Genomic DNA, 14,648 nt, shown 5'->3' on the forward strand with positions numbered 1-14,648 from the left:
TCTGCTACTTTACTAGGTCAATGGAATTTCCCACAATAGAGAGATAATCCTGATAAACACACTTTGAAACTGTCAGGAAACAGTGAGGCACTTCAGAAAATAGAACTAAGTCCTTTTATTATGAAACAATAATTTAATGACTTCTGTACTTTTCCTTATAATAAAAGTTGACAGTTAATGTTCAAAACTGGAAACCAGATAATCAAACCAGATAATCAGACAAGAATCACATTTATTTCAATAGCTCAAAGTGCAAATACAGCAAGTCAGTTCACAAAATTTCAAAGATACATCCTTAATGAAAACTTGATAAACAAAAATGAAAGGTTAAATAACAGAAATAAAGCTCCTTAATATTTTTTTAAAATTTCAAGTTTTCAAAAAACTTTAGACCAAAATATTTCACTTATATCTGAAGTCAGAAATACTATTTATAGATGCTTATGCCGCATTGCAATAAATAATGACTCTTCAGAGAAGGATTCACCCCAGACTCGTCAGTTCCAAATGAGAGTAGAAGGTGTTGATGTTGGCCATTTCTGATTTGGCAGGATCCATCACTCACTGTTATCAGCTGATGTGGGTTTAATTCATGATATTTCAATTTTAGGCAAAAATCTATAATAAAGGTTTCAAGTTAAATATAAGGCCAGGACCATTATTAAAAATTTTCTAAAATGACAAATATCTAAAAGATCTAAAGACCCAAAGACCAATGTCAACTTCAGGCCTCTGGTATTACCAGGGAAAGGTGAGGGGTAGGGGAGTATATTTCTTCCATCACTGAAAACTTTTTTGTAAGGTTAACAACACGGCCTTTAAAACTTCCTCATGAAAATTATACTCAAATATATATTTATTTATTCCTACATATACAGAACTTGTATGTAAAAGTAGAAAAAGTTCCCACTAGGAAGATAATTAAAGGTTGTTAATGTTGTTGTATCATTTAGCAGCCAAGACACATGCTTATTTCTGCTCCCCAGAAGCAATGTTAGCTACCAGTTTCAATTCAGGAAAAAGTGAATCTTCAGGGATGTGTACAAGAGATATTTATTCAGTCTTTTTCCCCATCTTCTTCTTTTCATAATAGGCATGAAACTGAGAATCTGTTCCAAAAATCCTATCCCACCACGTAAATGTTGAAGCATAATTTCCAACAAAGTTCATGTGGTGGAAATCGTGATGCCGAGAACCAGCGTAGAAAGGGATGAGGTTTAAAGGGTTCAGAGGAATATCATAACCACTGAAACAAAATGACAAAGATTGTTAAGGAAAAAGAAACACCTCGAAAAAACTGACATTTTCATCAAGTCATGTGCTCATTAACTAATTCAAGGAACATTCCACTTTGCCTACATCATTTAATTTGTGACATGTTTGCAAAGACTGAATGGAAAAAGGTGCATGTTTTAGAAACCACTTGAAGAAACTTAAAAACAAAAAAAGCAAAAAGCTTAAGGGATGGGGACATAGTTCAGTGGCAAAGCACTTCCTAGCATGCATGAGGTCCTTGGAGTCTATCCTCAGCACCATTAAAAAAAAAAAAAAAAAAGAAAAACAACAATCTATGAAAATTTTATATTATACATCAGAGGATGAAAGAGAGGAGTTATAAAGCCCATACCACTATGCATTTTTTAGGAAAAGTTACATGAAATTAACATCAAGTATCAAAGCACCTTCTTTGGATTTCTGAGTCAGTTGAAATTAAATGTGCCACAATTAATTAAAATACTAGTGTGCTGTTCTAAAGAACATAAATGATTGGATGAACATAAATGATTTCAAAAAGAGCCCCCTTTATATGATGGTCTTATAGCATCCTCCTTTATTTAACACCACATATCCAAAACGGGATATCTATAGTCATACTAGTCTGACTCATCCCAAACTCTCCCTCCCTTTAGGAGGCTGAAGAGCAGGAAGGAGACAGGAGTAAAAGAATAAAAAAAAGAATGACAGGGATATTGGTAATCATTTTTCTACTGGAAGATATTCTCTGCCTAGGTCTGGAAGCATTAATTTTGCCACTTGAGTCATTCAAAAACAATTCTCAGGATCTGATATTCTGCATTCCCTGTTTTAGTTCAAAGTCCCAAGTCAAAATGCAATGAGCATGATTTTAAAGTAATGAAAAATTAGGATATTAAGCATTTAAAATGACATTCAATATGAAAAATTTATCACGTCTTCCTCAGAAAGGAAGCATCCAAATATGTCTATGCTACAAGCAGGACTCTCATCTTGTGCTTTCATCAGTGCTGAGGAGCAGAGGCTAGAAACAGCTTTATTCAGTGAAAGGTAAAGGTTTCAGTATATTTATTCAAATCAGAGTTAGATTTAGGTTTAATATAGAAGGATATAGAAATTGATGGTCTTATTTACTTTGCCTAAATAATACACTACCACTATACTATAAAAACAATAACATTAGGATATAAAAACATCTCAATTACTTGAACTTTTATCTCGTGATTACGTTCTTAAAAGATCAACTTCTATTAGTCTACTTAGAAATAAAGATAATCTTATCACTGTGAAAATAAATATATTTAACATCTTCTGCCCAAAGAAACCACAACTCACCTATGGACATCAATGGTTTCTATCAAGCGAATGGTCACCCATGCCCAAAGAAGAATCACATGATCACACAAAAGCACGATTCCAATGAAAAATCCAGTTCCAAGAATTAAGGTTTCCAGAGGATGTGCATATTCAGCTTCCATTCCAAATGGAGCCTAAACAAATAGTGCACAAATTCATTAATACATTGTGATGGACAACTTCACGTGTCAACTTGGCTAGGCTATAATGCTCATTGTGTGGTCTAATACCACTTAGTTTTTGCTGTTATGATTTTGCTATGTGAAGGTATTATTTAGATGTGGTTAATACTGAAATCAACAGACTTTGAGTAAAGGATATTACTCTCTACAATGAAAGCAGGCTTCATCCAATCAGCTGAAAGCCTTAGGAGCTAAGGTTGGCTTCCTGGGCAAGAAGGAATTCTCAGGAGTGTAATACAGAAACTCTGTTTGGGTTTCCAGCTTCTTGCTCTGTGGAATTTGAACCCAAAATTGTAACATCAATTCTTACCTGAATTTCCAGCCTATAACCTTGCCCTGCCAAGATTTCAGACTTGCCAGGGACCAACAATCCCACAAGCCAATTCCTTAAAATAAATCTTTCTGCATGCATATGTATGTGTAATTGATTTCACTCCCTTACTAACACATTTATTCTATTTATTCATAGTTTTATAAAATTACATTGTTTCTATACATAATAATGACATCTATCAACAAATATAAACAATGGTAGTTCTCAATAATAAGCTTCTTTTTGTTCCTACCAATCAAAAGGTGTAGGGATATAAAAATCTTTAAAACTGTCTTTAATGGTTTAAGATAATAGCATTAAACAACTGACTTTGAACTTTTTTTTTTTTTTTTTTTTGTAGTAGGGATTAAACCCTGTGGCACTCTACCATGGACAGGGTCTTGCTGAGTTGCTGAGACTGGTCTCGAACTTATGATCCTCCTATCTCAGTCTCCAAGTGGCTGGGATTACAAGTATGTGCCACCCTACCTGGACTCTAAGTTTTTATTTATGAATTTGTATTTATTCTGCCAAGAAAGGGATGCCTGATTTAGCACACCATGTACCCTCCTCACCCACTGTTTCATTTTTTAAGATTTCAGTTATCCTAGGTCAACCACTTTTCAAAAATATGAATTGTTTATTTCTGGAATTTTCCATTTCATAAGTTCTTAAAATTGTGCACCATTCTGAGTAGTGTGATGAAATAAATGTTGGTTCATTCCTTCTAAGACTTGAATTATCCCTTTGTCCAATATATCCCATACATTTTTCCATGTATGCATGACCTAAAGGTTAGTCACTTAGTAATTGCTTCAGTACTTAGTATAGTATCCCATCTATGGCATCCTCTGGGGCTCTTGGAATGCACCCTATGGATGAGGAGAGACCACTATAATCCAATTGTACAGTTATTGCAAAGCAGTTTGGATTTTTTTTAACTGTTTCTGTTAGAATCAGCTCCGTGATTAAAATTATGTGAAAACTAAGTCAATAATTGTTTTAGAAGTTTAAACATTAAAGATTTATTACCTGGGGGTCTCATTTAAATGACCCTACCATTACTACAGCCATTATCAAATTGCTAGGTATCTGTGTCAATATAGCATTCAGGAAATGAGATAAAAATCTGAACTTTTTCCTATAATGTTTTTCTGTAAGGTCTCAATTTACCATGAAATTAAGAAACTGAAGAAAATTTTTAAAATTGCTTGTGTATGTGTGCTATGTTCTTAATAATGATGATGAAAGAAAAGGAACTAAAACATCAACAAGTTTTTGAAATGTTCAGGCAATAAAAGTAGACATTTTGTCTTTAATAGAAAAAAGCATTAAATATGATTCTAACATACCTGAAACTCATGATGAATTTTATGAATATATTTATATATTCTTTTATGGTGTAAAAGTCTATGCAGGAAATAGTGCCAAGTATCCTCAATGACTGCACAGCCAAAGCATCTTGCCAAAAGCATACACCTTTGGGATGAAAATATTGTAATATTATGAATATGAAACAACTCAACCCAGACTTTTACTTGGAATCACTATTTGAGATATTATTAAAAACCAAATACCCAGCTACCAGTTTGACATAATTGTATACATATTAATCAAATTCTCAAAACTGCTAGGTACAGCTATATGATATAACCTGAAGTAAAGTTCAAGACCACTAGTCAGGCTCAGAGGCACATGCCTATAATCCCAGTTACTCAAGGCTGAGACAGGAGGATTCCAAGTGCAAGGCCAGCACAGCAACTTAATAAGACCCTATGAAATTTAGAACCTGTTTCAAAATAAGAAATAATAAGAAATTAAAAAGGGTGGGAAATGTAGGAAAGCATCCCTAGTTGGGGTGCACTTGTAATCCCACAGGTGGGATTTGTGAGGGTGAGGCAGGAGGATTCTGAATTCAAGGCCAGCCTGAACAACATAACAAGAGCCTATTTCAAAATTAAAAAAAAAAAATTAAATTCAGATTAATAATAGTAAAATCACCTTTCCAACCAAAGAACATAACTGAAATGAAATGGTAAAAAATAATTTATAATACACATGCACAATACTTAGGACTTCTTTTATATGATGAATACCCATGAATGTAGAAAAAACATAGTCATCCCTCAGTATCTGCAGGAAAACTGGGTCCAGTACACCCCACAGATACCACAATCCACAGATGCTCAACCTGCTTACATAAAATGATGCATATCCTCCATCATTTAATTTATCTCTAGATTACTTATGATACCTAATCTAAATAATTGCCATACTGTATTATTTAGTGAATGAGAAGTGTTCAGTAAAGGTAATATTCTTCTTTTTAAAAATATTTTGCATCTGCAGCTTGTTGAATACATATTCTCCCATCTTCCATTGATTTTTATACTTACATGTATGTGCCATTTCTTAGGATAAGCATGTGTATCTGTACACAATTATATAAAGGCTGCCACAGAAACTTGTAATGCCTGAAACTTACCTTTCAATAAAATATTACATTAAAATACAGAAAACCTAGGAATCCTTTAAGTTTCTGCAAGAGTTTATTTTTCTTTTTTTTTTAATACCTGTATTATTTATTTATTTATTTTCATGTGGGGCTGAGGATTGAACCCAGTGCCTCACACATGCTTAGGCAAGTGCTCTACCACTAATCCACAAACCCAATAAAAAGATGCTCAATCGTTTACTTTCCTAATACTTATTTACTTCCAATATTTAGAAGAAACAAACAAATAAAGATTAAATATTAAGCATAATTTAATTGGATAATAAGCCAGAATTGAGTACAAATATCAAATTTTTATGGACATACCATCTTGGCATTCTTTCCCAATCATAAGGAATATTGAAATATTCTGTAAAATAATAGGTTCCACAAATCAAAGGCAGTTGGATACAAAAGTGATTAAAAAGAAGTACTTTAAAGCATTTCCATTGGTTTTCCAATGTTTCTGGTTTATCCTAAAGAGAAAAATCACAATATTTAATATTAGTCTCTTTAATATTTTCAACAGACCTTAATTCTATCTTAGCTATGTGAATTTTATGTTATAGTAGCTAAGACTCTGGAATGACAACATCCTTTCTTCTAAGTTCTTGACAATTACTATCGCTACTTTAAACAGGTAAAAAATAATTGCTAATAGTTATACTGATCTGAAACAAACCAAAGAAGTACTGCAGAATGAATTAATTCTCCAGTCTGCTGCCAAGATATCATGCAGTTATTCTTGCCAGAAGTTTCAAAGAAATAAGTTCTGCTAGGATTACAGCTGGGTGACCCCAACTGATGCAACTGTACACACAACATCAGAAGCTTTATTACTCAGGCAAACTGATGCGCCCAGCATCTGGCAGTATTCATCCCAAGATATAAATACATTTTGTTCACATACAATGGCAGAATTATATTCAACTTTGAGTTGGAAGAACTTCAGAGATGTTCCCTGAAGATGAAGTTCACAGCTTTAAGTAAAGATGAAAAGAGAGATCAATGTAATGAGATGTTCAGAAAAACTCATAAGGATCCAACTTGCTTAGCAAATCATTATCAAAAACACTAAATCTATTAATTTAAAGGGCTGCTTGAGAAAATGTACTTTTGGTTTTATAAAAAATGGTGATAACAAATATTAGTTATCAGTAGTATTGCTTTAAACATTCATACTTAAAAAAATCTGGGCTGGGGATATAGCTCAGTAGAATGCTTGTTTCACATCACAAGGGTTCAATCCCCAGCACCACAAAAAAAAAAAAAGAAAAAAAGAAAGAAAAATTAAGAAATCTGCCAATAAAAATTTAACCACAATGTCCTCACAATATCCAAAATATGGGTACTACTGCTCATCAGAGTCCCAAAAGAGGTCAACCATCTTGACCAGGACTACACAGTTATTAGCAACAGAAATCTAGGTTCTTGATCCAGTTGTTTTTGAAATTCTTAAGCTATCTTCCCAACAAAAGAGAAATCTTTATCTAAGATTTAATCCAGAGACCTGGGCTCTAATACCAGATTGCCACTAACCAATTAACTAACCTGGGATGCTCACTTCCTCAACAATAAATGTGGAGATTATACAAAATAATTTACAATTGTATTTCTACTCTGAGCTTTATTTGGCCCCATTGCTCTAAAACTTCAGTCTGTGATTGAGGACAAAATAAACTGAAGATTCGGGATTGGGGTGGCGAAGGTGCTTCTAATTTCCTAGATAGAAGCTGATGCGCAGGTAGCTATAAAAACTAAAAAGTTTAATCAATGATAGTAAATAAAACCATAATGCTTATACTGTTTAGTTTATATTAATTAGAAAGATCATTAACAATAAAAAAATTCAAGCCTACTGCAATATCAAAGATGACTATATTTTACTTTAAAATATTGCTTTTTCTATTTTTGTCAAGAAGATATCTCTTAACTGTACCCTAATAAGGAGGAATACCTTCTTTAGGACCACAGATTTCAGAAGTTTTTAGCACATACATCTTTGAGAAAAATTTTTGGAGAATTATTATAATATATGATTTTCTAAAAGAAAGAGATCCTACAAGGCCTACTTCACTTTTTCATTCCCATAATATTTCTTTCTAACTAGCAAACACATGTGTTAACTGTCAAGTTGTCTACTCCTTTGGAAAGCAGAAAGTATTTAGTACTACTTCATTACCAATTAGCAGCTTCTGTTGGGGGGGGGGCAATTTTAAAAAGAAAAATGCTTTTTCTCTGTGTTAAATAATATAATTTAAAAATATTCTATCTTAGAATTTATACAGCACTGAGAAATCTTCTTGTAACTTCAATGCTAATCAGAATATTTGCTTTCAAAATGCAAAATCTGCCAGGTGTGGTGATTCCCAGCTACTCAGGAAGCTATGGCAAGAGAATCACAAGTTTAAGGTCAGCCTTAGCAATTTAGTAAGACCTTTTCTCAAAAAATAAATAACAAGGGATAGTGATGTAGCTCAACGGTACAGCACCTCTGGGTTCAATACCCCGTACCAAAAAAAATAAATAAATAAAAAGAAGCCTGTATAAACCTACACTGACTTTTGGGGATATATTTTGTTGTTGTAAACAACCCTCTACTGTGATAAAACCCCTAACACGTGGTTTTATATTACGAAAACTTGTGCTGATTTGACATTACTCTTTTAGTACTAGGTAAAAAGAAGGATGTGCTAAGCAATGCTTGTAGCCAGACTAGTCAGTCTTTTAATCTGTTTATAAAGAACTAGTTGTACCTAACTGGATCACTACTTGCTCTTTCTTCTGCCACATATTATTTTAATGCCATTCACATACCCAGGACTGAAAAAGTTTTGTTTTCTCTGTTAAGATTACTTCCTCTGATCAATGAGTCAACTGCAGAGGCCAACAAGGAAAGAATAGGATGCTTCTACCTGGCCAGCCATACAGTGAATCAGCCCTATAAATAAATCCATGGATGACCTGCCAGCAGCCAGAATCACCCAGATTCATCAGACCTTAAGACAAATAAAGTAAATTCCACCTTTCATAGAAGGCACCTTTATTAAAAGTACCTTGGAACTTATGTGACCTTCAATGAGGCTGATAGAACATTCTCCTTTGGGCCATATCCCTTTTAATTCCCTTCATCTTTTCCCTGACTCCCCTGCATTATCCCAAGAGATAAAAAGTGGCTCAATAGGAGATGTGATGAAGTCAACAGACTGATGACACAAAATGCACACACTCAGTGAATGCAAATTGCTCTCCACGGATGAACACCCTCATGTGTCTACTTCATACCAAGACTATGTGCCCTCGGGTTTTAGTTAGATGTGACTTTTTAGGGCAACGAACAGTGGCATCAAAAACTATCATTGCACCAGGCACGGTGGCATACGCCTTGAATCCTAGCAACTTGGGAGGCTGAGGCAGGAGGATGAGTTCAAAGCCAGCCTCAGCAAAAGTGAGGTGCTGAGCAACTCAGTGAGACCCTGTCTCTAAATAAAATACAAAATAGGGCTGGGGATGTGGCTCAGTAGTTGAGTGCCCCTGAGTTCAATCCCTGGCACCTCCCCACAAAACAACAACAACAAAAAACTATCATTGCTTTACCAAGTACCGATAAATCCTTTCTCTCTCTACGCTTGTGCAAATTCTTTACAGCCTATGCATTAGTACAGCTTATTCTATTCATTTTGCCTAGAATTGAAAAGAGGCACTGTGTATGTCTCACCACCTAGCCATCTACACAGTGTGCTTTCTAGAGACACTGAGCACCCTGAAGCAAACACTATAACCTGGGATCACCCCCTTACCTGAGATGATTTAAACATTTAGGGAGTGAAACAAAACTTCCAATAGCCCTGATCAAGGTTTTTGCATATAAATATATACTTAAGATTGGTTGGGACATCAGAGTTTGGGGTGAACTGTGAGGTAATACTATCAAATGCCTATATCTTTTCTTTTCTAGTGTGTGTGTTTTACACAAACTAAGTACACACTCTACCACTGAGCTACACTCCTAGCTGTCCAGCCAGTTTAAACATGAAACGTTAGAAGCCCAAATTAGACAAATATCCCATCTACTTAAAGCCCAATTTAATAAGCAATTCCCTAAATATTATCAATAATGATCTAAGGCAGTGATAGCCAATATAGAGTATCAACTAACAATGTGACTACTGAATACTTTAAATTGAGATGGGTTAAAATAAGTGCAAAGTACATGCTGAATTTCAAAACTCATGAAATAGCAACATATTCGTTAAGCATATTTTTATTTTGATTGCTTGGTGAGATGATAATTTAGATTTATTGGATTAAAAATTCTAATTACATATGTGGCTTCACTATATTTCTACTGGATAGTACTGATTCAGAGTTTTTCAAAACAAAACTATATTCACATTAATAATATTCACCAATACTGATTATAATACTTTAGTCCATCATACTTACCTTTTGAATTTTGTACTTTCTCATGTAAGGTATAAATTGAAATAAAAATCCAGGTAAGCAGAACAAGAAATAAAGGGCTTCATGAACTATAAGGGATCCCCATGTTGCAATCTGGAACTTTGTATAATTATTCAACATGTAGTTCCAAGCATTTTTAAATGGTTCTTGTAGAGGATTCTCAGGTAAAAGTGAATCTACATACTCCACAGCCAGTGATGCTGAACTAAAGATGCCGACACTTTCATTTGTTGCCATTTTTCAAATCTCAGCAGGTAGCCTTACAATTCTGTAACAAGTGAACAAATAAGCTGAATAATGAAATTCTAAAAAACAGTTTTCAAAACATACTTTCTGATAGTTATACAAAGGATAATTATTAAACAAATACCAATTTCTCAGGTTCTAAACACGTGATTTAAAAAAAAAAATATCAACTGAGTTGTGCATGGTGGCACTCCTGTGCCAGTAATCCTAGCTACTTGGGAGGCTGAGGTGGTAGGGTCATAGGTTCGAGGCCAGGATGGGCAACTTAGCAGGACTCTGTCTCAAAATAAGATGTGGGGAGGGGGTTAGCATGAGCACACACCTGGCAAATATAACTACCTAAAAATTAAATTCTTCTGACTGGAGAATAAAGGTACTCATAACCAAAGTCAGAGATCAAATGACAAACTCAGAAAACTATTTCCAATATATGCTACAGGGTTACAAAGTATACTTGGGTATTTTATCTAAGCACTCTCATGCTTGTGCACAGAAATACACACAAATTTTAAAAATGTACACAAAGACACAAAGGGAACAATTTGGAGTGGTAATCTACTAAGAGAGATTATATAAAGAGAGAATGTCTCTCTTTCTAGGGGGTGGAGTGTTATGGAAGAGAAGAGGAAAATCTCACTTTCCATTTTGTACCTTCTGTACAATTTACATCTTTAAAACTGTCATGTTGTATTATATATGACAAATATTAGTTTCATAGGTTAACAACGAAAAAGAATCAGCAAGATATGGTGACACACACCTGTAATCCCAAACTAATCCCAGCTACTCTGGAGGATAAAGCCAGGAGGTGGCTGGAGCAGTACCAAGGTCCCTAGGTTTAATCCCCAGAACCGCACACATATTATGACAAACCTTATTAAGAATGTCACCTTCTGAAAATGTTCACTGATGTACCTAATTTATGACAGTCCACTAAAAAAATAAATATTTCGTCAGTGCAGTGACACACACCTGAAATCCCAAGGACTTAGGAGGCTGAGGCAGGTGGATCCCAAGTTTCAGGCCAACCTTAGCAATAGCAAGACTCTCGCAACTCAGTGAGAACCTGCCTCAAAACAAAAAAATTGACAAACAAGCTGGGATTGTAGCTAAGTGGTAAAGCACTCCTGTGTTTGATCTCTAGTCCAATAATAATAATCATTTTAAAACCATGGAAAAGTTCTTAATAGTTCTTTAAATGTTTTGAACTCTGACCTCTCATTCCATTTCACATGGGAGATAAGAGAAAGCATAGCTAACTTCTTCCAGATCTCTGAATTCACTTTCCATCCTATTCTCATCGCTTGAACTTCCTCTTCCCTGAGCCTATTCCCTCAAGTCTTCCTTTGTGGAGAAAAGCTTTCTTAACCTCTATCACCTCTCCCAGGCCAGTGCTGCATTTCTCTTTTTGGACTCATAGCCTCTTGAGCTGGGCTTCAAGCTTGAACTGTTCCCCACACTGGCACTGGACTCCTGGCACTCAGCAATCCTCCCACACCAAGAATGTCTCCACTGTCCTCTGAAGTTGCATAATAAGACAATCATTCCCATCTTCATTTTTCTTGAGGTCACTGCCAAACTCCCCAATGCAGTGTGACCTTGAGCAAGTTAGGTAACCTCTCTTGAGCCCAAGTTTTATCATCTACAAAAATAAATAATAGCTCTTTCAGCAAGTCCAAGAAATAATACATGTAAAGTACTTTGCATAGGACCAGGCACATAGCAGCTACAAGAAGCTAATAATTAATGAGCACTTTCTATGTTCCAGGATCTGTGTTCTAAGAGTGCTACACGCTTTATACATTTTAACTTTAATCCTTACTACACCTTCATGAAGTAGGTACTTTTGCCATCTTCACTTTGTAAATGAAAAACTGAGGTTTAGAAATCTTTAAGAACTTATACAAATGTTAAGTGGAGGAAACCCTGACTGATTCATTATGCTATACTGTTATTTTAAATAAGAAATAACAATAAATAAAATGGACATCCTTCCTATAGTTTACTACAGGCTCCTGAACCAAGTATTCTACGTGAGCTGTCTTCATTTTCTCATTTCCCATTTACTTCCTACCAAACTGCAATCTTTCTCTTTTTTCCTTTTTACAGCACTAGGGATCAATCCCAGGGCCTCATGCATGTCAGGCAAGTGTCCTACCATTAAGCTACATTAAAAAATTTCTAATTTTATTTAGAGACAGGGTCTCACTAAGTTGCCCGGTCTGGCCCCAAACTAGGGGATCCTCTTGCCTTAGCCTCCTGAGTAGCTGGGATTACAGGTGTGTGCCACCTTGCCCAGGTAGTTTCTATACTCAACACTACACTGAATTTATTCTAGTGAAAATCTTTAGGCTCTCCTAGCTGCCTATCCAATAAGCATTCTTTGCTGTTTATTGTACTTAACCAAACTGGAAGATTTGATATTAATTCTTTAATTTTCTCTCAGTTCTTGGGATTCACAGGTATTCACCCTATAAATATTCAGTTTGTGCTTACTAAGTGCAGTCACTGTGCTGTAGCTGCCTTCACCCAACTTCCCAAAACACAAAATCTAGTCAGGAATGCAAAGAAGTAACCACATCATGATAACATTAAGTGATAAGAATAATACAGGGAAATGGGAGCTCATAACCCACTTGAATCAAAGTGTGAAATATGATATATCAAGAACTATGTAATGTTTTTAACAGCCAACAATAAAAAATTAAAAAAAAAAAAAAGAATAATACAGGAGAGAATGTACAGAGTGCTCTGAAGACACAGAAGAGCAAGTAAGTTTCTAGAGAAAGGTGCTATCTCAACTGAGACATGGAACATGAGAAGGAAGTGACCAGATTATAACAGTAAGGTGGGGTGGGGAATCAAGGAGATGTTTTGAGTAGAAGGAACAGCAGATCAAAAGACCCCTCAGGAGATGAGTGTTTTCCAATTTCCCATGTGTGGCATAGCTTCTGAGGAAGAAGTGAAGCTGGAAAAGTTTCCAAGTGATGCCAACGATGCAAGCTTACCATGGGCAAACCATTTCCTGTTTAAAAAAGATACACTGATTGCTGCCATCTCTATTTCTAACCCTCTCCCCAAAACTCTAGGTTCTGATTACCCAAAAGACCACCAGCCATCTCCACCTAAGACAGTTCAGAGGCATTATCACACTCAACATACAAAAGTTCAGCAACTGCTTCCCCAACCCTCCCAAATGTTCTACTTCCTTAAATGCCTAACTGGGTGAATCACACCTTCACCTACTAAATCATCTCAAAGGAGCTTCTAAATCTCTCCCACCTGAGCTGCCCCCACTAATGTCCTCCAGCTCTCACCAATGTTGAGACACTTGGTTCAATTAACCTTCAGGAGTTTACCCGCCATAAACAAGGGAGGGAAACAGATACTTTGCCCTCAACTGGACAAAGGCAAAAAACAGGAATTAAAGAGGAGAAAGGAAAAAAGCTTTTACAAGAATGATTTTTCTGTTTTCTCACCCTTGGGCCGCCTGCTTGACTGAAAGCTGCTCTGGAGCAGGCTGATTAGATTCTCAGGAAAAAAGAAGAAGAGACTTAGTTACTGTTGATTCTCTGAGAAACCTTCAAGTTTAGCTGTCTGCCAATGTCTGTCCTGTGGCACTTTACCTTAATGAAACCCAGGTTGCACCAACGCCCTCATATTTTGGAGATGCTCGGTCTCGGCCTCTTTAGATAGATACTGGCATTCAACACTAGGGTTAAAACACTCAAGGTTCAAGGGACAGCTTCCCCACAGATAAAGACTAAGGCCTTTTGAGAAGCACAAGAGGCCCAGTCAGACCTCTCCGCTCTTCATCTCTCCCATTCTCACGATCCTACACTTCATATAACTTCTGAGCACTACAGGTTTTTGAGCTTCTTCCTTCCATACCCAAGGAAACAGCATTCGGTAGGGTCCTCCTAACGAACTCCTATTCATCCGTCGGTAACCTCTCAGCCGCCCTTCCAGTCGCACTAGCCGCACGGCAGACACAACACATCCTATTTCCCCTGTAGTGCTTCTCAGTTTCAAGACTCTTACAACTCCGTGCTTCAACTACCTTCTAATGTGCCCGGTCAAGAAACATGCTCCGCCCAGTTCCAGCCCTCGGGAATGTTTTCACCTGTTCCTTTCCAATCAAGCGGCATCTACCCGCTTTCCCTGGCACCTGAGAATCCGTCACAGCGATTCCATACACTCTGCTCCTAACCCCATATACTGCGGGCACCGGTGACCAGTCCCGCCCAGCGCGCGAATCCACAACCTGACCCCGCTCCTCTCCATCTCGCGGATCACCGGGTCTGAGCCGGCCCGCTCCCCGTTCCTCGCGCACGAGCCG

General features: G+C 36.4%; 1 protein-coding gene across 8 annotated transcripts in view; it reads right to left on the reverse strand.

Moving 5' to 3' along the window:
* Nucleotides 1-215: 215 nt before the first annotated feature.
* The window catches only part of Msmo1 (methylsterol monooxygenase 1), a 14,955-nt gene continuing 522 nt past the window's right edge, over nucleotides 216-14,648 (reverse strand). The window contains exons 1-6 of one of the 8 annotated variants that reach the window (XM_048791719.1): nucleotides 14,606-14,624; nucleotides 10,046-10,331; nucleotides 5,927-6,075; nucleotides 4,458-4,584; nucleotides 2,590-2,744; nucleotides 216-1,246 (exon numbers count right to left, since the gene is read on the reverse strand). In XM_048791719.1, the coding sequence (XP_048647676.1) occupies nucleotides 1,054-1,246; nucleotides 2,590-2,744; nucleotides 4,458-4,584; nucleotides 5,927-6,075; nucleotides 10,046-10,300 (879 nt within the window). In that variant the 5' untranslated portion in view covers nucleotides 10,301-10,331; nucleotides 14,606-14,624 and the 3' untranslated portion in view covers nucleotides 216-1,053. Of the gene's footprint in view, nucleotides 1,247-2,589; nucleotides 2,745-4,457; nucleotides 4,585-5,926; nucleotides 6,076-10,045; nucleotides 10,332-11,281; nucleotides 11,376-13,788; nucleotides 13,841-14,200; nucleotides 14,223-14,432; nucleotides 14,565-14,605 lie in introns of those variants that run through there. The other 7 variants (XM_048791720.1, XM_048791721.1, XM_048791718.1 and 4 more) reach the window with 7 other exon arrangements.

Source organism: Marmota marmota, unplaced genomic scaffold (assembly GCF_001458135.2).
Source record: "Marmota marmota marmota unplaced genomic scaffold, marMar, whole genome shotgun sequence".
Taxonomy (NCBI): Eukaryota; Metazoa; Chordata; class Mammalia; order Rodentia; family Sciuridae; genus Marmota; species Marmota marmota.